The sequence below is a fragment of the Castor canadensis genome, chromosome 5 (assembly GCF_047511655.1).
Source record: "Castor canadensis chromosome 5, mCasCan1.hap1v2, whole genome shotgun sequence".
In the NCBI taxonomy this organism is placed as follows: Eukaryota; Metazoa; Chordata; class Mammalia; order Rodentia; family Castoridae; genus Castor; species Castor canadensis.
Window position 1 is genome coordinate 7,161,597 of NC_133390.1, and position 27,016 is coordinate 7,188,612.

General features: G+C 36.1%; 1 protein-coding gene across 10 annotated transcripts in view; it reads right to left on the reverse strand.

Annotated features, from left to right (window-relative positions):
• The window catches only part of Dyrk1a (dual specificity tyrosine phosphorylation regulated kinase 1A), a 133,468-nt gene that overhangs the window by 73,403 nt on the left and 33,049 nt on the right, over nucleotides 1-27,016 (reverse strand). For 7 of the 10 annotated variants that reach the window (XM_074072662.1, XM_020184278.2, XM_074072660.1 and 4 more), the window contains exon 2: nucleotides 16,575-16,660. The exons of 1 other annotated variant lie outside the window; for it this stretch is intronic. In XM_074072662.1, coding sequence (XP_073928763.1) covers nucleotides 16,575-16,584 — 10 coding nt within the window. In that variant the 5' untranslated portion in view covers nucleotides 16,585-16,660. Of the gene's footprint in view, nucleotides 1-15,032; nucleotides 15,162-16,574; nucleotides 16,661-27,016 lie in introns of all 10 variants that reach the window. 2 more of the 10 variants (XM_020184280.2, XM_074072663.1) reach the window with 1 other exon arrangement.

A 27,016-nucleotide genomic window follows, 5' to 3' on the forward strand; every position in this document is an offset into this window, starting at 1 on the left:
CCAATCAAACTAGGTTATGCAAATAGCCTATTTTAGTTGCCAGGGCAGAGCTACTTCCAATTGTCCAATAGGAAAACAAGCAATAAACAAGAAATGAAATTGAGCTTTGTCACATTTTCAAGTTGCTGTTAACTCTTTCAGGCTTAGAACAAAATTAACAGCAACTAAAAAGGATTTATATTCTACTTTTCTACAAAGGCAATCCAATGATAATACACACAGAATACAATTAAAGTAGTGTATCTGCTGAAATTTTAACTTTTTACTTTATAAACCTGAGTTTTTCTAACAGATGCTGCCATCAACATTTCAAGTTTTTCTCCTATCTACTCAAAAGCATTATGTAAATGTTTTTCTAGTATATTCTCAAACATCACATTTTAGAGAAATCCTACAAAGCATTCTTATTCTACAATGGAAAGACTACATGTGAGGTAACAGAAAGCATGGTTTAAATAAGTTTTCTCAGGTTGAAAAAAAAATTTTTTGCCTTTCGTTATAACCCCTTTTGATACATAATTATATTGTAACTGACTTTATAACAATTTAAAAGCAAGCTGTAAAATAATAAAAATCCAAATTACACATTAACCTACAGGGCTTAAAATATGCAGAGTGGGACCAAGCAAATAATTCTCATAGTTGGGATCAAGTTAAACCAAGACACAACCAAATATAAAACATTATAGTAATATGTAAAATTTTAATAAATGTTTTGTTTTATGAATAAAACATTTTTTGTTTTTAAAAACAACCCTCCAACTCATAGCTACAAAGAAAGTTTAAAGAACAACCGTGTTCTGGCAATTCTTAGTGGATAAGAGAATTTCTATAATCTCACATAGTCAGAGAAATGCTTTTTCAAGCATGTCAAGGAGATACAGTTCCCATTTGTGCCTTATAAAAGATACAATTTTATTTTAAAGTATATCAACTTGTCCCATATATCCTAGCAATTATCTCTACCTAAATGAAATACAGATTCATCCCATACCATGGAGAAGCTACTGATTTCTAACAGTATTTACAAATATTACATATCAGTTATTTATCAGTAAATCTCTTGGTTTCCTCTCCATATGAAAAAATACTTAAGTGTAAATGTTCAAATAAGATTAATTCAGAATCACTGCCCACTGATCAAGGCCTAAGAAAATTTTGAAGAAATCATTCTATAAGCCAAAGTTATTTAATCCATTCCCTAAACACTCAACCTCAGTACTTCAGACTTTCAGTATTATTTGGTCTATTTTTAAAGTACTTGAAACCTTTATGAGCCTCCTTTAACTCTCAAGGATAAAGGCCAAGAAGAGAAATAAAAGGGAAAGTTTCAAAGTCAATTTCATTCATACCCTTACCCATGAATACTTCATTAAATTCTCCAAAATTCTTTCCCTTTTTTTTTGGCATACTTGGTTCCCAAATTATTATTTCCTCTTGTTCCCTCCATACTGATAAAGCAATCTCTCCTAATTTACAGCAGTGAAAAGAGCTCTTTCCACAGGAACAGTGACTGCTTTCTAGCCCACCTCTCAAACACTGTTCACATCACAAAATTTTCCCATTCTTGAAGGGGAAAAAAATTAAAACCTTGGCACTCCTACTTCTCTTTGGGGACTAGAGACACAAGGAAACATCATCTATCTGGTAACAGATGCTCTGGGATAAAAATCCTAAATTTAAATATCATCTACCTGATCATCAATTCTTTAAAACTATTTAAATTGTGGAAATAAGGGACATATCAATGAGTACTATTTTTAAAACTAGAAATTAAACATTCAAAATGTTTAGAAGTAGTTAACTATTCAAAGAATTATAATCTTCATTACATAAATGTTTTAGAAGTTTTCTAAATGTATGATTTACCATTAACTTTTTAAAAGTTCAATATTCCAGTTACGTTCCCCATACTGTAAGAAGAAATGTATTTACAACAACTGATTTGTAACTTCTCATTTGCTATTTTTTCTTTCCTCTTTGTTTTTTGGCAGTACTCATGCTTGAACTCAGGGCCAAGTACTTTACCACTTGAGCAACTCCCCAGTCCTTTTCAATTTTTTTTTCAGTAGGGTCTCCCGCTGGCGTCAAAGTAAGATCCTCCTTACCTCCACTTTCCACCTAGCTAGGAATATAGCCATGCACCACCACACCCAGCTTGCTTTTTGGAGATAAGATCTCACCAATATTTTTGCCTGGGGTGACCTCAAACCTAAATTCTCCAATCTCTGCCTCCAGAGCAGTTGGAGGTGACCAGGACCAGGCCCAGCCCTCATCTGCTGTTATAAACTGAAAATATAAAAACAGTCTCTACCTTTTCAGTGCTCAAAAGCCAGCATTCTGCCCAGTAACATACTGCCCTAGCTTAGTTCAAATGAAAAAAATCACACTATGGTCTACAAAGAAATATAACTTTATAGTTTTGAAAAAATATTTTTCCTTTTCAAATTTGAAGCCGCCTACTTTGAAATATTACTTAAAACAATTATGGGTTGTCACCCACAATTTATCTTGGATGAGTTTTTAAAGCTCCACATTCTATAAAATGAGGCTACCACCATTTACTTTTGCTGGATATCTTTACAAAAGGCTAACTCAGTAAGTACTGTATTCTCCAAATAAAGAGCAGACCTGAGACTTTCCCCACCTACTTTCATTAAGTCTACTTATAAAGCTAAAAGGTTTATTTAAATCTGCATTAGAGATGTACATTTTTAAATATTAGTCTATTATTTATTCTTGTGGATCACCTAATTTATGTTTGGGGAATGGTCTCCTTTCTCCCTTTTCCGAAACATAAAAGGCACCCAGAACATCATCAGTATTCACTGTTACATTTTAAATTTATTTCTGTTCCTCAGTCAGGTATTATGGAAATATATTATTCAGCTAGTGAAGCTTTTATTCAGCCAAAATTGATCCTAACTAATAGCATCTTTTTCAAATCAAAAAAACCTCTTACAAATTAATTTTGGGGTTAAAAATCTTTTTTGTGTGTGCTGTACTTAGCAAGGAAATAAAACATAATAATGCATAATAAATTAAACATTGTCATCTATACAAACAAACAACGTCAAGTACTTTGTTGCTTTCCAGGTGACTTAACAAATGGGCAGACTTAACAAATTTAAGGGTACATTTGGTCTAACTTAAAATGAGGAATGCTCTGAAAATTTATTTTCAAGAGCCTTGAATGGGAAGCACCTCAAAGATAGTCATCCTCAGAGCAGGTAAAACTCAGGAAGTAACATGAGCCCTTGCATCTATCCACAGGAGGAAATGGACAACATGTGTGGACAGACCAAGGACAGAGAAAACAGAGAATCTGCACAGATCCCAAATGAAGTCACAAAGGAGGGACTGAAGAAGAGGTGTTGAGTTTCAACAGAGCAGCTTCCCTAGGAGCAACTTTAAGTTGCATACTTCAGCTTGAGGCCAGAAGGCCACCTAGTTCTTAGTACATCCTACCAGAATTCACTGGTAAATGGAGAACCAAGGATGGGAACAGGAGTAACACTTGAAAAAAAATTCCTTGAAGACTGACAAGAGGAAGAGTCAAAGACCAGGCACAGTGGTTCACACCAGTAATCCCAGCTGCTCAGGAGGCAGGGATCCAGAGGACAGCAGTCTATGGTCAGCATAGACAAAAAGTTAATGAGGCCAATCTCAACAAATAACAGGCATGGTGGGATACAGCTGTAATTCCAAATATGCAGGAGGCATAGAAGGTAGGAAGATCCCTATCAAGGCCCACACTGGGCAAGAACCTATCTGAAAAATAACTAAATCAAAAAAGGTTGGAGGCATTCCTCAAATGTTAAAGCACCTGCCTAGCAAGCACAAGACCCTGACTTCAAACCGCAGTACCATCTGGAGGGAGGGAGGGAGGGAGGGAGGGAGAGAGGGAGGGAAACAGAGAAAAAAAGGGAGAAGGAGAAGCAGTCAACAGCACATCTGGAAGTTCAGTTTCCTAAGTTGGGGGAAGGAAGGTACCACCTCTGAAAGAAAAATCTAGAGCACTAGATAGATTAAACATAGTTGCTCATAGCCTTCTAAAAGCCACTGAAATTATGGTAAATAATCACAAAATAAAACTTAACTAAAACATACATAAGGACATACCAGTGAACCAAAGATTTTTACAGCTTTCTGCAAGACAAAAGGTAAATGGGATCATTACAATAATTTAAGAAGTGTTACCAGGCACATTAAGTAGGTGACATTCCCACCTACTTAAGAGGCCTAGGCAGGAGGATTGTGAGTTTCAGGCCAGCCCAAGCAAAGGTAGCAATATTATGTCTCAAAAACAAAATATAAACAAAAGGAGCTGGAGGCAAAGCTCAAGTGGCTGAGTGCTTGCCTAGTATGTGCAAGACCCAATTCCCAGAATTGCCAACCCCCCCCCGCCCAAAAAAGAAGCCCAAAAGATTTAGAATTAAAGCCTGGTACCAGAAATTACAGCAGCAGAGGTGGCAGATGGGGCTGGGGGTAGGGGTAGGAGACTAAAGGAGGGACCAAGGCTCCTTAACTTCACTAGATGACCGGCTGCTGCATTGGCCTGTCTCTCCCAACAGCTCTAAGGAAGTATCATGGCAAAAGCCAACACGCAGAGTCCCAACACCTCAAACACACAGATGATGCCCCAGGTGGAGGCCAAAGCAGTACCTGTAAGGATACTAAGCCATCTGCCTAAGAAGGGCTAAGCAGGCAAAACACAGGTCCATACTACCTGAAAGGGTCTTCTCAACCTGGCAATGAAAGGAAGGGCTCTTCCTGCAAGGCTCCATTCACACTCATACAACAGAAACCTGCAGTCAACCTGCTCCACCCACAAATCTACACACAGTCCTCTGACTTGGAGAGAAACACACAATGTCAGAGGAAGTTATAGCTCCTAGTAGGACAATAGGAATTCTCAGGTTTTTAATTATTACAATACTATAAAACAAGGCTATATGTGACCCAAAAATAAGCATCATAATTACTCTGTATTTGAGATTTTAAAATGTAAAAACTTTCTTGCTGAAAGCTGAATATATGCATCATTCAACTAAATACTTTTAAAACCATTATTACCTTGTACTGCACTTTCAACCCAGTGTTAGCACTTCCCTACAACCAGAACAAATGTAATACTGTGAGACATTATTACATCTCCCTCTCTGAGACTTAACAGTTTATTTCTAGTATAGCCTTCTGTTTTCAACTTTCAGAGGATTTGAAGACAAAAACATGAAATTTAGCAATAGTTTTTTAAAGATGTGTTAAACATAAAAGTCACTGCTAAAGGTTATTAGATAGAAATTTAAAGAGCTCTATAGCTCTTCATATCAAGGAAATCAAGATAAACTGTCTAAAACCAATGAGTCAAGCAAGAGAGTTTCTAGTAAATTTTACAAAATGTAAGCAATATTCAACCAAAATGCTTTAAAAGAGGCATAGGAGAAAATGTCAGGAAAAGAAATAGCATGCAGAGCTACTAGGTTTCATCTTCTTGGAAGGACAGTTCATAGGTTCTTAAAAGCACAGTTTTAAACATATCATTGTACTTGATACAATGGAAGTAACTGAGAGAAGAACTTAAACATTGAAGTGAGGGATTGGAGGCATGGCTCAAGTGGTAGGACTCAAGGTAGAATGCAAGGGAGCAGCTTAGTTCAAACCCTAGTCTCACTTTAAAAAAAAAAAAAAAAAAGGCCAGTGATGGTGGCTATCACCTGTAATCCTAGCTACTCAGGAGATCAGTACTATCACGGTTCAAAGCCAGCCCAGGTAAATAGTTCACAAGACCCTATCTCAAAAATACCCACCACAAAATAGAACTGGTGGAGTGGCTCAAGCAGTAGAGCACCTGCCTAGCAAGAACAAGGCTGAGTTCAAACCCCAGTACCACACACACACACACACACACCATACACCAAATAAAAACAAGTGATTAAAAGGGATTACCCTAAGGAGTGGAAATAAGAAAAAAAGAAAACTGAAGCTTCCTTTTTTTTTTTTTAACTTCCAAAATGGATTAAATGTTATTCAACTTTTTTTTTTTAGCTTCTGTAACTATACAAGGCAGATAAGGGTCTGTATTACCAAGATAGAAAAGGCTTATGCACATTGTTCCTACTCAATCCCCCCGTGCTCCTCGCCTAGGCAGTCTCCTTTGCTGACCAGCAGAACGTGGGCTCTCTGAGTGCCTTGTGCTCTAGAGCATTCTTGGAAAGTGTTTGTCTGTCCTGGGACCCGATAATGCTGGGGGAGCCTTGGGCTCTCCATGAGTGGTGTCTTCTCTTCTTTAGAATTCACAATTCAAAACCCAACCTCTAGGCTTTACATTCCTTAAAAAAAGAATCTTTCAGCCACCAGAGTGGTACGATGGATCATTCCCAGCTTGACCTCAGAGAGAAGCACCAAGACCAGGTGGAACTGCTGGCCCAGGAGGCAGGCAACGAATTAAAATCTGCCTGGGGCCCAGCGACTATTTAAAGCACATGGTGGATGCCTGTGACAAAGGTCTCAGCCAGTCTGGGTCATGTCAGCCCCAACTAGTTCCTGAGGATCAACCCAAAGACACGCTGGCAGCTTTCTAAGCAGGCTCAGCCTTGGCTCTCACTCATTCTCCCTTGGGCCACATCTTGCACTACATCTCTGTCTCTTGAAATCTTCATCCCCTCAGAGCCAGAACTCCAGAGCCTTTCCTAGAACACTCAGTTGTACTCCTCTTTCCTGGGAAGCCCTATCACCTCCCAAACCTTACTGCTTACAGCATTCTGCCTGTGTCAGAATCATCTAAGGCCCTGTCTAAGCTCTCTGAGGGTGTTATCAGTCACTTGCTCAGCACTGACTGCGGGCACCATGTGTGCTCAACACCTCCAGACACTGAAGATTCAGTGACAACAGAGCAAATTCCCTTCCTCTTTAAGCTTACAACCCAACAGGAAGAGGCCATGCATACATCTATTTGCTAAGGTCATGGAGTGAAAACAGCTATGAAGGGAAGAATATCCTGAGACAGGAAGTGCTGAGAAGCTAATGTAGAAAACGATGATGAATTCTTCGACGCACTATTCCCGTCACTTCTGTCTATTTATTTGTGTAATCCTCATGACGACTCCTGAATTAGGTACCAGCTACATGGGAGGGGAAAATCGGGAGGATCCTGGTTCCAGGCCAGCCCCAGCAAAATGTTAGTGAGACCACCATATCAACAAGAAATGATGGGTGTGGTGGTGCATGCCTGTGCTCCCAGATGTGGGAGGTCATAGGTAGGAAGATCACACTGTATGCCAACACAGGCAAAAACAAGACTCTACCTGAAAAATAAAACAAAAAAAGACTGGGGTATGGCTTAAATAGTAGAGCTCTTGCCTAGACAGTGTGCAGCCCAAAATTCAAAAAGAATGATTCAGAAAAATTTTGCCTAATTGTCCCAAAATCAAAAAGACTTCCTTCTATGAGTTTTCTCCTAGTTTAAGGTTTTACATTACGTCTATGATCCATTTGGAATTAATATTTATATTTACAAATATTATTTACAAATTAATAAAATTAACAATTTACAAATAGTTAATATTTATAAATATTTATAAATAGTCCAAATATCACTTTAAGAAAATATATGGGCATCCTATAGAACCATTTGTTAAAAGGGCTGTTCTCCACTGAGGGGATAAGGAAAAGAAAAAGGAATAGGAAAGAACAGAGGGAGTAAAAGTGATCAGAGTACGCTACATGCCCATATGGACAGTTCACAAGGAAATTCCTTTGCATAATTAATCCACATAAATTTAAAATGATGTATGTGCTGGGTGTGACTGCTCACCCTTATAGTCCCAATCACTCAAAAAGCAAAGATTGGGAGGATCACAGTTCAAGGACAGCCTGGGCAAAAAGTCAGCAGGACACCATCTTAAAAACTGTGATCCCAGGAAGGTAAAAGACATAAAGGCATAAGTAGAACTGCCCTACAGGCCAGCCAGGGCAAAACCCAAGAAACCCTATCCCAAAATAACAAAGGCAAGAAGGGATATGGGCTCAAGTGGTAGAGCACCTACGTAGCAAACCAGAGGCCCTGAGTTCAGGATTGCCAAAAAAAAAAAAGAGGAAAGAGCACATGTTCCTTTTTAAAGCAGTGATTACGTCCACGGACATTTCACAAAAACTAATACTAATAAGCTTACTATATCTTATCACAACCAGAGTGTATTATTTATGAAGCCCTTGGGAATCCTTTTAAAGGGGAAACATATTACACACTACCACACTGTTTGTGGCTTTATTCTCATCTGTTCAACAGATCTGGCAATCTATTATGTTCCAGGCGTTATTGTTAAGATCTCATTGCTCCCATACAAAAACTGAGTGCTCCTATATAGCATGACACGCTGAACAAAATGAAGACAAATGCAAACTGGAAAATGTATCAGAATAAGTAACAAAGCATGATAGTTTAGGGAGTGATCCCTGGGTTTGGATCCTAGCTTCATCCCTTAACAGCTGTGTGACCTGGAGTAGACTACCTAGGTGAAGGTTGGGTCAATCCTATACCTAGCTTAGAGTTTACCATTGTAAGAAAAGAGGCTAATGTGTGTACATGGCTTAGGATAGTTCTTGCCATATAGCAAGGGCTCAATAAACAAAGTGCATGAATATAAAGCAAAAGGAATATACCCACCAAAAATTAAAATGATATTTCCTGAATGTCTGGACAAAAGTCCTGACAGGACATAATCATGTAGGTCTGTAATTCCCAACTATGCTGGAGGAAGCGATGGTAGGAATGAAGTCTGAGGCCAGCCTGGGCAAAAGTTAGCAAGACTCTTGTTTCAAATATGAAGCTGAGTGGGGGAAGGCGGAGTGGCTCACGAGGTAGAGCACCTGCCTAGCAAGCATGGGGCCCACAGTTCAAACTCCAGTACCACCAAAAAAAAAGAAGAAAAAAAGAATCAAGCCAGGAGTGGTGGCACATGTCTATAATCCTAGCTAAGTGGGACTTGTAGGTAGGATGATCCCTGTTCCCAGGTTGGCCTGGACAAAAAAAGCAAGACCCTATCTGAAAAATAACCTAAAAACAAAAAGGTCTGGAAGCACGTCTCAAGTGATACCAGGCAAGTGGTAGGTAGGCCCTAAAAAGTTGAAAGCCCAGTAGCACCAGGGGGAACAAAAAACAAAGGTATATTGTATCCAAATTTGACTTCTTTTTAATGAACAAATATATAAAGTGGATTTTGTTGTTGACTACAAATTCACTAAAAAGACTTATAAAGTCAGTGAACTGATGGTAAACAAATTCAAGGAATGTTTACACACACATACACACAAACACAACTTACTAAAAAGCTGTAAGTAAAAAACACTCTCTTCTTTCAAAGAGATACAAGAAAAACCTACAAACATGCTTTGTTTAACGAGGACAGGGAGAAGATTAAGTATTCTAAATATCTTTCAACAATAAATTTACACCATGCCAATGAGCTACTTCCTACTATGACTGTTATAGAAGCAGTTCAAGTGCACCAGTATGAAAAAGAGAATAGTGACTTTTCAGCTAACTTGTTTCCCAGAAATGCTTCACCCTGGTCACATTTTCCCCTACAAACCTTTCATGAATAAATTCAGAATCCAAATCATAGGCCACAGTAGTGTGTCAGATAAATAGAAAAATCAGCATAATTCTAGTACCTAATAAATGAAACAACCCCTAAACACAAAAGTCCTTGTTTTAATTTACAATTTACTGATGACAACATAAAAAGCACATACTTTCAGGGTAACCCAAATGTTAGATGATGTAAGTAAGATGATTTCAAACTTAAATATAAGTCTGGTAATACAAGCAGAACATAAAAAATTTGGAACATTAACATGTAATTTAGGAAGGCATAACAGCTTCTCAAATAAATGAAAAAATTTAAGAAATTCAAGGCTCATCCTTGGATACATAGTATGGTAACACTAGGGAAGGGAGATACAAAAATAAAGCACATCTCTCAGGGCACAATAATGAATAAATAATCATTATTCTGATTATTTATGAAGAAACTGAGATTTAAAGCCTCAGATTTTTGTTGTCATGTTTACCTTTGTATTAATGCCTTTACGTCATACCCTAAATTCCTTCTCTTTCCTTTTTTTCTTCCATAATATGTCTTAGGGTAAAAGAGTATGACTTATTGCTCCCCTTACCTATAAACAACAATGAAATTCACTTATAACCTTTTTACCAGTCCTCCCCTTCTCCTCCACAATTTGATTAATATTCTTTTATTCCCAGTTAGTAACTATAAAGCAATCAACATTATTCCGTTTTTATTTTTTCTATCTGTACAAAAAAAAGTATACTGCCTTTATCTTTACGTACAGGACGTACCCACTGCATACCAAACTCGCTCACAACCATCATTAAATTTAAGCTCCTCCAGTGTCTATTTTGATATCTGTCAAGTCTTTTTGGTTATCTAAATTTGTTCTCTAATGGATTCTCTAAGAAGCAATCATGGAAACAACAGTCCCCAAATTCTCACCCACACATTTTGTGTGCTGTCTTTTCACTTTAAAGTTAATTTAGCTGGATATAAAATTCTTGGTTCTCACTTATTTCCCTTGAGTGTATTAGATGTTACCTTACTGCTTCTGCATAAAGCACTGATAACAAAATCCGACTGTAATATTAATGTTCTTCATTAAAGTCAATACAGACTTTGAGTATACAGACAAAAAGACTCCAGAATTATTTTCTTTAAAACCCAGTAATTTTTAATAGAGTGTCTCTATGTGTTGGTCATTTCTGGATCACTTTATCCAGCCTCACACCATGCCTTTTCCAACTGTAATGCCAGTCTCAAGTTATCAGCACATTTCTATGTTTCCCTTATTCAAATTTAGGTTGCTCTTTCACATTTGTATCTTCTCCAAATTTCTCTGGATTTGTTCTGAAACATTAGCTTACAGTTTCATGTGTTTTGTAGACATTTCTTTCTGGCATGCTTTCATTACCTACAGTAATATTATTCTGCACCTTATTCTCTTATATTAAAAAAAAAAAGTCTATGGGGGTGGGCATAGTGGCACACACCTGTAGTCCCAGCACTCAGGAGGCCAGGCCAGGATACAAAGGGAAACCCTGTCTCAAACAAAAACAAACAAAAAGCCTCTGTGATACCAAAATATAGGCTCACAAATAAGATGTGTGCTTCTAACTTCCCCTACTTTCATGTGACCTTTTTTCCTTTGCTCCACTGTCCCACATCGCTGAATTTAGATTCTATTCCCGGCAGCATCTCCTTAGTTTGGGGCTTGGCCAGGAAAGGAACTTCAACTGTTTAGTTTAGAGAATTCACAGGGACCAGTTCTAACCCTTCAGAACTCAGCATGGACTCCTGAGAATTCCAAACGCTTCAGTTTGCACTCCTGTTTTCAAACTTGCTGGCCCCAATTTCCAGGGAGTCACTGTTGGCTAGCTTGGAGTTTTCTGATCCTCAGGCCCTATTGATTCCTTCTGCACAAATGTTAGAACCACACAGGTCTGGTAATTATCAAAGATTTGCTCCACCCACTTGTATTTACATCTATGGAGATGACTTTTATTGTCTTAAGAGATTGCCCATGGGTTTTGGTTTTGCCATCTAGATGCTCTGTCCATTTTTAAGGAAAATTGAGATGAAAAATCTATGCATACACTCAGACATTTTTTATAGGTGCATTTAAGAAGCACCCCTAAAATCTAAAATAAAGAATATACATTTATTTGCTTTCACCTGGGTCATGAGCAAGAGCACTAATGTCTAAGAAATTCAACTTTATAATGTGGCTAACACCTCAGGTTTCCATTTTTTGTATTTATTATACATACCTAACATAATCATTATTGCTTCTGCTAAGAAACTAAAAATGTATGTAAAAAGCATGAAACAGAAAGAAATGGAAAATAATGTGGAACTCTTAAAACCACTTTAGGAAATTAAAGCAGACATTCTGATTAAGACACTTATTTTTACGTATTAGTAGGATGGCAAACACTGTTCTTTTCACAAGTATTCACTAAGCACTTCCTGTGTCCCAAAAGAGACACAGGAATGCCATAGTACCTTGACTTGAACTATCAGGCTACAGTGGGACATAAAAACCTATACTCAAACATGTGCAGATGCCATAAAAGCATTATATATAGAAACCATTTGCTGGAAAGAAATAACTGCAGGAAGAGAATATCTTCCACACTATCAAAGAAGGGAGTGGCTGTCGCTTTTCACCTTATGAGTATCTGAAGCACATGGACTTTTTCTTCCATTAAGTATACAGTACCACTTACATTTTTCAAAATGGAAGATTCTTCTTCTTGACTGATGAACTAGAGTTTTATTTTTAACTATAATCACCACTGTTGACAAAGATATATTATAAGACACATCTTGTAATGCTAGTGAGTAAAAACTGGCACAAAATAAGCAGAGCTTTCTAAAAAGAGCTATAAAAAGCCTTAAAATCTTTCAAACTGTGACGTAATAGTTACACTCCTACGAATCGATTTTAAGAAAATCTGCCATAAAGCCAAACATTTATGGACACATATTAGTACTTTTAAAACTAAAAAGGAAACATTTTAAAACTTCATGTCTAAGAATAAAAGATATCTAACTTAACCAGGAAAAGACTCAATTCAGCACACTTTAAAATAAATATTGAAAGTAACTCATCCCCAGGGCTAGGGACATGGGTTAAGTAGACTGCCTGCTTAGCAAGCGCAAGGCCCCAGTTCAAACCCCAGTAACATTAAAAAAAAAAAAAAATCATCAATTCCTCAAAAACAGTTAATAGTTTTGAACACTGTGGATGTGCTCCAAGTTCAAAGCAACAGCAAGTCACTGGTGCTAGTTTCTGATGACACAGAGACATGTTTAAGATAATGGTGATCAATAAGGACTTGGACTTCACCCAAGCTTGCCACACTGAATGGTGACTTAGGGTGATCTCAATTAATCAATACTGAAACAGGAAAAAACTAGGAGAGACTATGTCACAGTGCAGAAGATAGCAGAACTCTGGGTATGTTTCCTTGTATTTATCTATGCATTTATAAATTTCTGAGTAATTTTATTAATTGTATGTTACTTAGCACACAAAGAGAAAAAGTAAAAACTTGAGAGCAAAAACAAATCCATTGGATTTATTATTTACCAAAAACAAAAAATTTTTTATCTGAGTCATCAATGTATATAACTCCTGTGATCACTAGAAACATGAAAAATTTGCCCTACAAAATTCACATTTTAAGGTAAGTTAGAGAATCTACACTTAAAAACTGCCATAACCAGTTTTTGGCACCAAAAATTGATATATATATATAAGAATAATGACAAAAAAATATGAATAAAACACATTTTAAAATAAGTTCTTACAGTTATTTGCCTCAAAGTTTCACAGGCTCTGGAAGTAGTCCGAATTTTAACCTGACAAGCATATCACTATTGTTGAAATTTTTTTTCTGGTTGTTAGCTCAGTTCAATAAAACAAAAAATGGTTTAAACTACTTTAATAATTAACAGACTTCCCAAATAATGGTCCATGGGATGTAACTGGACATAAATGAAAAATAAAAGGAAAAGGGGTCTCTCAATCAAATAAATTGAAGCAATGCTGGCTTAAATAGGTTTCCTCCTGCAGAAGCCTTTGTTAATATGCATGGTAATTTTCAAGGCAGCACTTTTTCCAAAACTAACGTCAGAAGTGATTATGTCCTAATAACCTGAATTTGATTACTTTTACATTTCCAGGATAACAGTGTCCCTGCATAGGATGGTGTCACTCATCACTCGAGAGTTGTAATGGGAAGGGAGGGACATGTGTAGGACAGAAAAACAGAACCAGTTACTTTAGTTTGAAGCTCTGGAGACAAGGGCAGGACACAAACAGATTTTTACAGCACAGCATACACATCAGCTGAAGCCATTACTGTGAATGCTGTTATTACACAAGGATTTTCTGTTTTTATAATTATATATACCCTGAATTCAAAGGTAAGTCTGAAATTCTTATCATATACATTCGCTGCATCTTTATTTGTTTACATGTCCACTCCCGCTACAAATGATGTGTATTTCTTGATCCTTAAAAGCATAAGGATCCTTGTAAGCAGGTCACCTAGCAAATGCTCACCAAACAAATAGGTTTTTACAAATAATTTCTCTTCCAAAATTTAAAAAAAAAATCCAAATTTCTCTTGGGTTCTAACTACGTTAAAATATGCAAAAAAATTTCCTCAAATTTAACAAATACATGGAGACCTCTATACACATGCACTGGAAATAGATTAAAACTTGACTTAGGCTTAGTGTTCAGTAATGGTTTTTATTTCAGCTTTGCTGAGGTACAATTGATATATGTATGCAATATGAAATGATTACTAAAATCAAGTAAATTAACATATCCGTCACCTCATACAGGTACTGTAAAATCTATTAATCTTTGACTCTTTAAAAGCCCCAACAACCAATTCCTAAGTTCCTTTCCAGCATTCTTCAATCTGCACTTCCAGCAATAAAATGGTGCAAGATTATAAGTTAACATCACGGCTAACCAGAATAACAAAGTCAGTACCATGAACAGTGCCTAAGGGACAAACAAGGCCTCAGGAAAACAGAATATTTGCTTTCAGATACGCATAAGGATTCTAGAAATCACTTTTAATGAAAAACTCCTCCTGAACTTTCATGTGTTGAAATTCTATCAGATGAAGTTGTGTACACCATAAGAGCAAACTACTATATTAACTAATGATTATGAAAACTGCTAACTTTATGTTCAAAAACAATTATTAACTTTCAAATTATTAGAAAGAGAAATACACCAACATCTAGTACATACATTACAGAGACATGGACCTTTGTTCCTGGGCTATTTTTTCCTTTATAAGGCAATTAATGTTGAATTTTTAAAAGACCAAATAAGGGAATAGACTCCATCACAAATCAAACCCAAAAATTTTTCTGTGTTCTAGCATTCACAAAGTTAAGTATGTAACTATTACAAACCGTACTTACTCTTTAGTTATTTAATTCCATTGAAGCTATTTGGGAACCCTTCCAATCAGGTAAGGATAAAGAGCAACTTTGCCACCTCAAATTCTCATGAAAGAACACTTCCAAAGGTAGTAATATTCACAGGAAAATCTATGAGACAACCAAAATATACTTTGTTCTTCTCCTGACCTCCATGGGAGGTGAGCATCTCCTTATTATAACCAATGTGAAAGCTAACAGTGCTGAGAAATTGATCAGGCACCAAAAGGTCAAGCTTATAAAATCTGACAACAAAAAATGTTCATAAATTCTTAAAACTCTTTCTGTAAATATTCCTATTTATTTTTCTATGACAATGATATTCAGCCTCAGCATCATGTTGATTTTAACAATCAGCCACTGAGCCAGAATGAGCTAGGATGCATACTGGCCACAAGTACAGGCAAACATACATGTGACACATCTATGTGAATGTGTGATAGGGAGGTGTATTACAGAAATGATTATCTTATCCCTTTTGACTTACAAATGGTGAGTCCCTCAGGAATGTAACATATTACTTGATCTCTAATTTAATTTACAAATACTATATTCAAGCACATTTCTAAAATTTCACTGTAAAGCCATAAAAATGGTGATTTTATTCTAGAAAATCCAGATCACTAAAAATAAAAACCAATCACAAAGACAACTATGTCAATAAATTAGATATCTATTCAAGACTGATACTCTTTTCTAGTTAAACGTCATCTTCAAACAGTTTATAAATACAAAGACTATCTGTAAGAGAATTTACTAATGAAAGTCACTTAGTTTAACAAAATGTCCATGCAATCCACCTGACTTAAGAATACTATATTAAGTATTCTATATATAGAATATAGTATACTATATTATAGGAATTTGAACATAGCCATGTTTGGAATAGCCTACATTTTTCCATGAAGAGTAAGATTCCACCAGTTAATTATTAAACACTCAAAAACATTATTTTAAATATACCTTTACACTGCTTTTCACAAATAAATACAAATGACCAAAGAATGAAGGGAAAAGGAGAGGAGAAGGGGAAACTGATGTAGGGAGGAAGGGGAACAAGAAAACACAAAATCCCAGAACACAGTTTTTAAACAAGCCATACATATGAGTTTTATATTAATTATCAGAATCTTATAAAAATTATCCTACTATTTATTCCCATAAAACATTTGTTACATCCTAATACAGAGATCTAGGGTGACATATATTCAACTGTAAAGGAGATGTAATTAATTTTACTAATAGAAATATTTCAATTCCCACCAAAGTATGAGCCAATTTTTACAAATTTTAAGTACTTCTACTTATTATGTTGTATTTGTATTAAAATCACTATAAAAACTTCATCAAACCAAGTCTCAAAGTCAAGTTTAATAAATATTCCATCTCTGCATTTAACTAATCTAAAAGCACCCACTAAATGCTGTTTATCAAAAAACCTCCCTCACTCAAATTCTACCATCATCTCCCACATTTTCGTACACAGGCATAGTTTTACGGTATTTATTTGAGAACTTGAGTCACCTGTATGCATCGTCTTCTTTCAAGTCTCATATCATCCTGATGGGGTGGGGGAAGGGAGGGAAGAGTCCAGCAGCAAAACTATAACACTGTGTAAAGAAAAACAAATTATGGTAAGAGATTATGATGAAAGACAATTACCCCTAATTGAGGAATAGCTAATGTAACTACAATTCCTAAAAACACACAGATAAAATTACTTTAAATCTGTAAAATTAGGTTACTAATATTTGAGCTTACTTGAATAATTTTCCTAATGCTTCATTAATCAAAATTATGTATATGTAAAATATATTCAATTGTCAGGGGAAAAAAGTTTTAAAATATGCCTACTACCAATGAACATTTCCAGCATTTCTAGGCATCAAAGAAGCATGTTTGACAATTCTATATCATTCAAGGGCAGGGGGAAGGGAGGGGGTCTACAAATTTTACAATTTTCATCATTTCACAAATCAATATAAATGTGAATTCACTTTTCATAGTGACTTACTATCAAGACAGAGATAATGAAAGTTACTTGTAGAAAAGAGCACGTCAATCTACCAATGTTCCTTGTAAATTAAGACTACAGACACTTCTCGTAAGTAATCCCGCCTAAGCCCACAAAACCTCCTTGGCTCTCCAAGTGATTTCTCTTTATTTTATTGTAATTCCCTCACAATACTTCCCTTACTGCTTATTACTTCACTGGTATTTCATGATTCACCAGCAAATTCCATAATGACTAATGGAAAAGTAAAAGTAACATCACTGTTATCAACTGACAACACATGATAACAGAAGAGGCAAAAAGACAAATACATGCTAAACCTAACTAGTACATGAGTTGAACTAAAAAAAAAAAAAAAATACTTTTCACTTGATCCTGTGAAATTCAGTGAATATTCCAAATGAAACTTCTTTTTGGCTAAGTCTAAGCTAGCCAAAAAGAAACCTATTGATCCCAAAATGTATTATTGATCACGGGCACTGAGGACCCTATAAAAGAAATACAGAAATTTTCCTCATTCCAACCCTTTAGACACATTCTAAAGCATGGTACTTTCATTTGCTAGTTCTCTCAATTTGCAATCTCTGTAGCCCCATACACTTAACATTATGGCACCCCAATCATCCTACTTAAACAATGCTTTTGTCTAGTTTGTTCTATATTACTAAATTACCATCTGAACCTTTTATTGCTTCAGTGTAGTTCACGTCAGGTAAGTTACAGGAAGAAATAAACTAGACTGAAAAAATACACATTAATATTTGTAATTTCCAACACATATATTAATGAACACATATACCAAATGAACTTATTGGTAGAATTCCAAATAGTGTTGCAAAGTAGTAATTTTTAAAAACTTGGGTGAGGACATGGCTCAAGTAGTAGGGTGCCTAGTAAGTTCAAGGTCCCAAGTTCAACACCAGTACAATACACATACACACAGAGCCTTTTGCCCAGTGCTGTGGCTACTTGGGAGATTGAGATCTGGAAGAAAAAAAGATGAGTCTTTAAAATTCTGGTGTAGACCATGGAAAAAGAAATATAAGTTCACTCTCTAGCTATGAATTATATATACAGTCAAGTCCCTTAGGCTTTATGTTTGCATTGTTCACCTATAAGATGTTATGATACCTGTACCTTGCCAACTTGAATAGCTTTGACAGAAATAAATGGCATTACTAATACGTAACAAAAAGCAGAATCAAGTAAGGTATCAGTATTCTTTTTTATTAAAATTGTTAGAAAGTAAAAGACCATTTCAGGATTGCTTTATCTAAAGATAAAAAAAATACCCAATAAAAAATTCTATACCTCTTAGAAACATCATCCATTAATCACTATCCATTTGAAAAGTAGCTCTTAGCAAAGGATAAAGCATCTCCATGAGTTATAAAATGTGCTTCTGATATGTAACAACTAAGCCATCATTTAATAAGTAATAATGAACTCCAGAAATCTAGGCCTTGGATTACTTTAAAAATTCTGACGATTCGTCCATATATCTATACTTTGGGCTAGGCACTCCAAAGAAAAAGTTTATATCAGCTCAGAGCTTTATGATAAGTAGATAATTCCAAACCCCAAATATTCTTTGCAAACTGTAGCTGTAATTTTCTTCTTGAAGGAGCTTAAAAGTATAGATAGCCATATTTTTATTTTTTCTGAAAAAAATTACATAGCAAATTTTTCATCCTTACCCCACAAATGGAGCCATTCACAAACTATGCATTAGCAATTAAACCAAAAATATCTACAGTCCTTACTGTAGGAACCTCTCGTAGTTCTCAAAATCTCTTACAGTATATTTTGGCTTATTATTATGTCAAAGGTAATATAATGGTCCATAAATAATCCAAGAACTGAGTTTCAGTGGTTTTTATGAAGCTAAAATTACAAACAATTTTCTAGCTATCTGAAAAATCACTATATAAAATTAACCTATGTTTATCTTCAGGGACAGTAGATTTTAAACAGGTTCTTAGGCACATGGTATACATACTCAGGTAGGTATAAGCTTAGTCTTCAGGTATCTCTCTGGGGGACAGGGAGAATATTAACACACCTAATTAAAACCACTGATACACTAAGACTTATAACAATGATGCTGACCCACAAACACTGAGTGGTAAAAATGTTCCTAGAAATGAGTACATTGGCATGATATGGCAAGTCCAGATTAGTTCAGGAACTAATGAATTAAAGGTCAGGTGCAATGTATTCTCTGATGTCACAATGTTTTATAATGACACCAAAGCTTTTATTAATTTCAAAATAAATCAATAGGGCACTATTACAAACAGCAGATGAAAAAATTTGGAAGGATACACCAAGCTTCAAATATACTGATTACTTAGTTTTATAAACAGAGTGAAGTGCACCGCTGTTTTTTTCCATTTCTTTTAATTTTACAGTTATATATATTCTCACAAATAATTTTTTTCACAATTTTAAAAGCTTAACCTACAGGACTAAAATAAACAACAATTTAGGTGGTTCAGAATGTGCCAATTAAGAATAACCAATGTGTTGAAACTGCTCTAAGAAGGGGGAAAGGGAAATAAGGTAGTAAATTTAAGTAAGATACACATACGTAAGCACATATGTTGATGTCACAATGAAACCTCCCAGTATAACTAATACAGGCTAATAAAAATGTAAAAGAAGAAAAACAGCCAAATCAAAGATTAAGATACAAAAATAAAATCAAGGAAAACTTCATATAACATCTAAAATTTGATTCCATGAAAATTATACACTGTGACTAACATTGCAGTGACAAAAGAAAGTCTTTTTCTACGTAGTAATTTAGGAATAAATTCTCTAGAATTATAATAAGCAAAGGAGAGTAAAGCAAATACTGAAAGGTGAGTTTTGATACACACAAAAAAACCTTTATCTCTAATTCCCAATAAAATGATCGTTACAGAGAAAAGCAAGCATACTGAGGACTTCAAGCGAAATACAGAAGCATGTCATGCTCCTCAAAATCCCTAGAAAACAGCCAGTCTTAAACAAACAAACAAAAAAGGGAAGGCAAAAAATACAAGACTTTAGAATGTGATATCCACACCAAAATTAGGAAAAAAAAAAAATTTGCTGAACACTTGCTCCACACCAGCCACCCAGCAGGGGCACTTAATCGACACTGGCACATTTACTCTCTTAACATCCCTGCAGGCTGGCAGGCAACGTTACTTCCATTTCCTCAATTTGGAAAGCAAGGTCAAAGAGATTAATAGGCCTAAAGTGACAGTTTGTGAACTCTGGCTGAACATCAACATTCACCATCCCAAGATGCTTCCCATTAAGGATCACTGGAAGGACTGTGAGAAAAATACAAAGCAAGAGAGCTCAGGTATCACTAACTCTGACTGTAGACCCTGTATGCACTCTTCTGTCTCAAACATCCAAATATGAAGAAAACAAAACTAATAAATAACAAATCAGTTTGTAAAAAGCATTTTAGTTTAGGAGAATTTAACTCTTTCCAAAAGTTAGTCTAGCAGAAAAATTTTGATCCCACCATGTAACAAACTGCTATACGTTCCCTCTGGCCACCCACCCCTCCCCTACAAAAAAAGTTAAATCAAATAACTGAAAAAAAGGTTAAAAACCAATAGTACACAAGTAATTTTTGCATTAAATCCTTGGGCAAGATAAAAGACTGAAGAATTGTGTCTTGAGCAGACTGAAGGTAGCTAGCTCATGTCTATAATCCAAACTATCCAACTCTAAAACCACAGCTCTCAGTCCCATGTTAAACTGAATTTGCCATCTCCTCACCACTTTCCCTACTCAAAAAAAAAAAAAACAGGGACCAAGGACAGGGACAAATCCCTCTGTACTCCTGTATTCTCTATCTTGATTAATAGATGTCACCATCATCCCAAGATCTCAAGCTAAAACCCTAATCATCTAGGACTCTCCTGCTTACCACAAACTCTTGCAGATTTCACCTCAGGATGAGGACTTTCAAATTGGCCTCATTACTCCATATCTACCATTCAAGTCTTTGTCCAAGGTCCTTGTTCTAGTTGGACATACTGAGTCTTTTTACCCAATATCCAGTCCAATGAGCTACTGGTAGCTGCCTTACAGAGCCACATTACCACCTCAACTCACCGTGCATAAAACCCATCAGGTCTAACTTCCCATCTCTACTCTCAGCACCATCACTCTTAGGGTAACTTCATTAGAAACTGCTGACTTCTTTACCTACTCTAAATGATCTTACTGAATCCTACCAGTTTACAAAATGACTCAGGACTTTCCATTCTTCTTCATGCCCACTTTAGCCACTTTGGTCCACGTCCTTATTTCACCTCAAGTAACACAGGTGTCCTCCAGAATTAAGCACCTCCTCAACCTAATGGTATGTCGAAAACATTAGAGGAGGTTCCTCAAACTGCATTCCAAAAATCCTAATTCAGGAAATAAGGGCAAAGACCCCCAAAAAATGTCTTAAAAAAAAAAAAAAACCAAGAACTTGCAGATGATTTCTAAACACAGCCAGGTTTGAGAACTACTAGGTTTAAGCTTAAAGACACATTGTCTTTGCCCCAATTTGTACTGTAAATGGCTGTTACATTTATCTTCCTGAAATGTGGATTTCAATCTAGATTTTACCCATGATAGTTCAATAGAACATCTTACTGCCCTGAACTCAGAGCTCAACATGGTATACCACTTCCCCATCTAAATTTGCCCTTCTTTACCTAATGCCTGTCCATTTTCAAAACTCCCTCAATCTTCCCTCATCTAATTCAGTCGCTCTACCTTCTCTCCTGTGAACTTCCATTTAATTATCTACCACTGTATTTTGTTAACTATTAGGTTATTCTCTAGTGATACTACTTAATGTTCAGTGAGAAGTACTACTCTACTAGGTTTCATACCTCCTAGTACATGTTCGATTTAACAAGAGATATAGTGGAATAACAACAATGAAAAGATTATCTCATGTAGAAAATGCAGGCTATAAAGCAGTATACAGATGTTATACATTTGCTTTTTTTCCAAGAAAAGAAAATAGGTACGTAGTGAAAAAGTGACAGGTTATATACAAAAGAGATAAATAGTTATCTCTAGGGAGAGGTACTGCAAGAAATTGTTCTTAGCCTCTGTATTTCCTAAATTTTCCAAAATGAATGTGTATTTTGTGCTGAAACATAAATCTTAAACCTTGCATCTTAAACTTTAAAATCTTTCACCTAGAATTTTCTTGGTTAATGGAAGTTTTGAAAACTGACTGGCATGGTACTGTATCAGCAGTCACACTGCCACACTGCTAACACATAGGACTTATTTGTTAATGTCAATATGTCTATATTTATACTTTTACACTAGCCTCACTAAGCTGAATATTCAACTTTGGGAACCTCATTCACAGCCTTGCAAATCAATTACTCATAGGCACACTGCTCCTCTAACTGTACAGGTGAGCTTTACTTTCTTGTTTGGAGTTGTTCTTTCAATCAGAACTGCAAATCTGAATATAACTGTCCTCTACTGCCCACGTAAGACCAGATGACATACAACAGGTGAAAAACTAAATTAAAACCAACCTTAGGAATAAAGGTCTGGAAAAAACTTTTAAAATACCACCTTAACCACTCTTCTCCTTAAGCAGAATAAAACCCTAAATATGGTAAAATTGTATCCATTTCAAAGAATAATTCTCATGATAAACTATTTATTCTACTACGTTTTAATCCTTAGTCACAAATTATATCCAAAATTCCTCTGTCATCTTGTGGATTCACAGTACAATGCAGGAAACAGACACACACCCCACATTAATGACTACAAGCCATGCTAAGGATACAAGATAAAGGAAAATGCAGATTGCCAAAAAAAGAATACATTGAGGGAGACCAATTGAGATTTGACAAAGGGGTAGTATCAGATATAACCTTTCCAAGAATTTACAGGAGAGGTATAAATTTGTAGTTTTAGCTCTGTAAAGCTTCCTAAGTTCACAATTCTTTTAATCTCTAGATCCACATTAAATGAGTTAAGAAAGTTCAAAACTTCTGAAAAATGAGTAAATAGGCCTCTGGAACTACTAAAACTGTTCAGTCAAGACAATAAAGAGTAAAGGAACAGTGATAGATTCCTTCAAGTAATTAAATAAGACTTGCAAAACTGGAATGATTTGACTTGCTCCCTACAGTTCAAAAGGGAGTAAAAACCAATGTTACAGAAGAGCTGGTGGAAAAAATAAATAGAATAAAGACACCCAATAATGGGACAGCTGCTTCTTGGATAGCAGTTCCCAGTCAGCTCTGCAGGGCAGGGAACCCAGACAACTACCTTGGCTACGTGAGAACCAGAGTTCAATTACACAGTTCTCGCAGCTGGCCAGAACTTTGCCCACTCACTCACATCCCTAACTCTCATCCAAAAGGCTTGAGACCAAAAGTAACTCAGGCTAACAGATCTTTTCAGATTTTGGAATATTTGCACACATATAATGAGACATCTTGGGGATAGGACCCAAGCCTAGACAAAGAATTCATTTACATTCTAAATATCTTATAAATACAGCATAAGGTGACAATATTTTTAATAATTTTGTGCATCAAACAAAGTTTGTGCACATTAAACTGTTAGACTTGTGTTGTCATGTTAATACTCCCTAAGTTTCAGATTTTGGAGCACTCTGGATTTCAGATCAGGGATGTTCAAAGTGTATTTTTAAATCTGACCATTACAGAACAGCAAAGATTTAGAAAAAAATTATCTCCTTCACTGAGCCTTTTTTCTCCCCCCTTACAGTCTGCAGTAAGAACAGAACTATAATTCTGGATTCTTGAAGCTGGATAAAAGAGATGTATACTTAACAAGTATTATGTAACAATCCTCAACATATTCAGCTTCTAGCTATGAAAAAAACTAGTGCTGACCAGCTCTCCCACTATAAACAACCATGACACTGAACAAAATACTTGTTATTTTGATACTGAGTAGAATGTATTCTGAAAACACACAAATTTGGCAGCATACAAGTGTGATTCCTGAAGAAGGGGGCTACAATTTCCCAATATGGTGGAGGAAGCTGGAGCCCAAGCAAAACAGGACAGTCCTGCTGACATGTGAAAGTAAAAGAAGTTCCAAGGGCTGGGATGTAGCTCGGTGGTACAGTGCTTGCCTAGCATGCGTGAGGCCCTGGGTTCGATCCCAGCACCAAAAAAGAAAAGACAAAAAAAAAAAAAAAGAAGTTCCAAGCAACTGACACAGAATCTTCAGGGAAAGGGGGCACCAGAGAGAAAGGAGCTCTGAGAAGTGGAGCTGTAGAAGTCTCCGTAGGGGACTCAGTAGAGGATCAGAATGCTTACATGGCCAAAGTGTGAGCACTTGAGACTTAGCATGGAATAACTGCTTAAAGGTTGAAAACTGAATAAAAATGACAGAAAAAGGAAAGGCCTGGATGACTTTAGAGTCCCTGTTCGGCCATAGTAGATAAATCTCAACATCTTGTGATAACTAACTTTATGTGTCAACTTGACTGGGCCATGTCAATGCTTTGATCAAGCACTGTTCTGGGTATGTTTGTGTGACTTGCAAATGCTTAGCCTCTACAATCATATGAGCCGATTCCTTACCAAAAAAACCATATATATCCCCTATTAGGGTTGTCTCTAGAAAACCCTAATTTCTATCTCTTTCATATCCCCATCCCTCTTTCGGGACTAAACCCAGACAAGATCCACAGGATGAGTCCTGCTGACAGGATGAGTCTGGAAGTCATGTTTGAACATACTAGAGTGGGATAGGAGTCATCTTGAACTTTTCAAGCACTTGCCTAATAAAAGTTAAAAAAAAAAAAAAAAGGTAAACAAATTCAAATTGACCAAACAGTAGTATTCAAATCAAAAATTAGTTGGAGAGAAATGAAACAAAAATGTAATGGGGGAGAGGGCAATAAAACACTATCCTCAGGTTGGATGATGTTCAATTTAGACAAAGACTATAAACATTCAAAGAAACAAAAGAAATTAAGTTCCACAACTTAGAGGAACATATGATCTTAAATGCATGCGCAGTTAGGGCATATATGCAGAAAATGAAAACCACAAAAAAGGAACTAAAAGAAATTAAAAGCTGAAAAGTTCAATAACCAAAACAGAAAACGTACTAGATGGATGTAAAAACAAACTGAAGATGGCGGGGGAAAAAAGTCAGTAAACTCGAAGATAGATTAATAGAAATTATCCAATCTAAAGAAGAGACAAAAGACTGAAGAAAAATGGTGAGATCCTTAAACACCTGTGGAATAGCATTAAATTTTCTAACACATACATAAATGAAATCAAAGAAAAGCAAAGTGAAAGGGGACAAATAATTAAAAATATCATGGCTAAAAAATCTCGAGTTATAATCATACCCAGGCTCATCATAGGTAAGCAAGCAGTTTAAAACCACAGACAGAAAGTCTTCAAAGTGGTGTGCATGCACGGGGGAGGGGGAAGGGGTTACACAACACACTACACATATACCTATATAGGGGAATTCGCACAGGATTTAACACAGCTAGATCATCAGAAACAATGGAAGCTAGAAAACAAGTGGAACTATGCTATTAATTGCTGAAAAAAAAAAGTTTCCATCTGGAATTCTAAATCCAATGAAAATAACCTTCAAACACAAGGATGAATAAAGACACTTGCAGATTAAAAAAAAATTTTTTAAGGGAAAGAAGAAACTGAAAAGGTCTGTGCTAACAGACCTACAGTACAAAAAATGCTAAAGAATGTTCTTCAGACTGAAGGAAAATGATGCTAGATAAATTCACATCTACACAAAAGAATGTAGAGCTGGACAAGTCAATTAGTAGACAGATTTTCCTAAGTGACTTTTTTCCTTCTATTAATTTCACTAAAAGACAACTGAGAGTTTAAAACAAAAACTGTAAACTGTTTAAAATGTGGACTTAAAGCAAAAATAATAAGATTACAAGCTGGAGTTTGTTTGGTGGCACTGGGATTTGAACTCAGGGCCTCACACTTGCTAGGCAGGCACTCTTATCACTTGAGCCACTCCAGTCCTTTATTTCATGTTTTTTTTTTTTTTTTTTTTTGAGATAGAGTCTTGCAAACTACTTGCCTGGGACTGACTTCAAACCATGCTCCTCCTCACCTCTGCCTCCTGAGTACTAAGGGCTACTTGCATGGGCCACCTGAGCTCATGTATAATAAAATATAGGACAATAATTACACAAAGGAAGGCACAGGTAAACAGTTTCAATGCTGTTTACAGTTATTACACAAGGGAAGTGAAAAAGTGGCAGTGGGACATGGAACAATATTGACTCTAAATATTTGAAAACAGATGTGTATATCCTTCAAAACATAGAACTTCAGATGTTTATGCAAAAAGCTCATCAACAGTAATTACAAAACACACAAAGAAATTCTCAATCACAAAACAGATTTAAGCAGGTAATAAAATTTTACACCCAAGAAACTAGAAATAACAGATCTGAAAAGAACTTCTAAATATACGTGTGTGTGTGTGTGTGTGTGTGTGTGTGTGTGTGTGTGTGTGTGTATTAGGATGCTTAGAGAAATAAAGGAAAGACTACCTACAGATATTTATGGTCATGACTAGAAAAACCCTACTTTGGCACCTTCCATTTCAAGTGTGAACATTTCTTCCACCACTGAATGTTTTGTTCACATCTATTCAAAGCAAGCTATTAACCCAGCCCAGAATTAACTACTTAAAATATGGCATAATAAGTCCAACCATGATAACGTACTTTTCCAACTTTGATTCAACCAAGCATCTTTAGAAAAAGCACAAACAGGCTGGCAAAGTGGTTCAAGTGGTAGAGTGTCTTCCTAGCAAGTGCAAGGCCTGAGTTCAATCCCCAGTACATAGAAAGGAAAGGAGGGAGACAGAGAGAGAGAGAGAGAGAGAGAGAGGGAGGGAGGGAGAGAGAGATAAAATA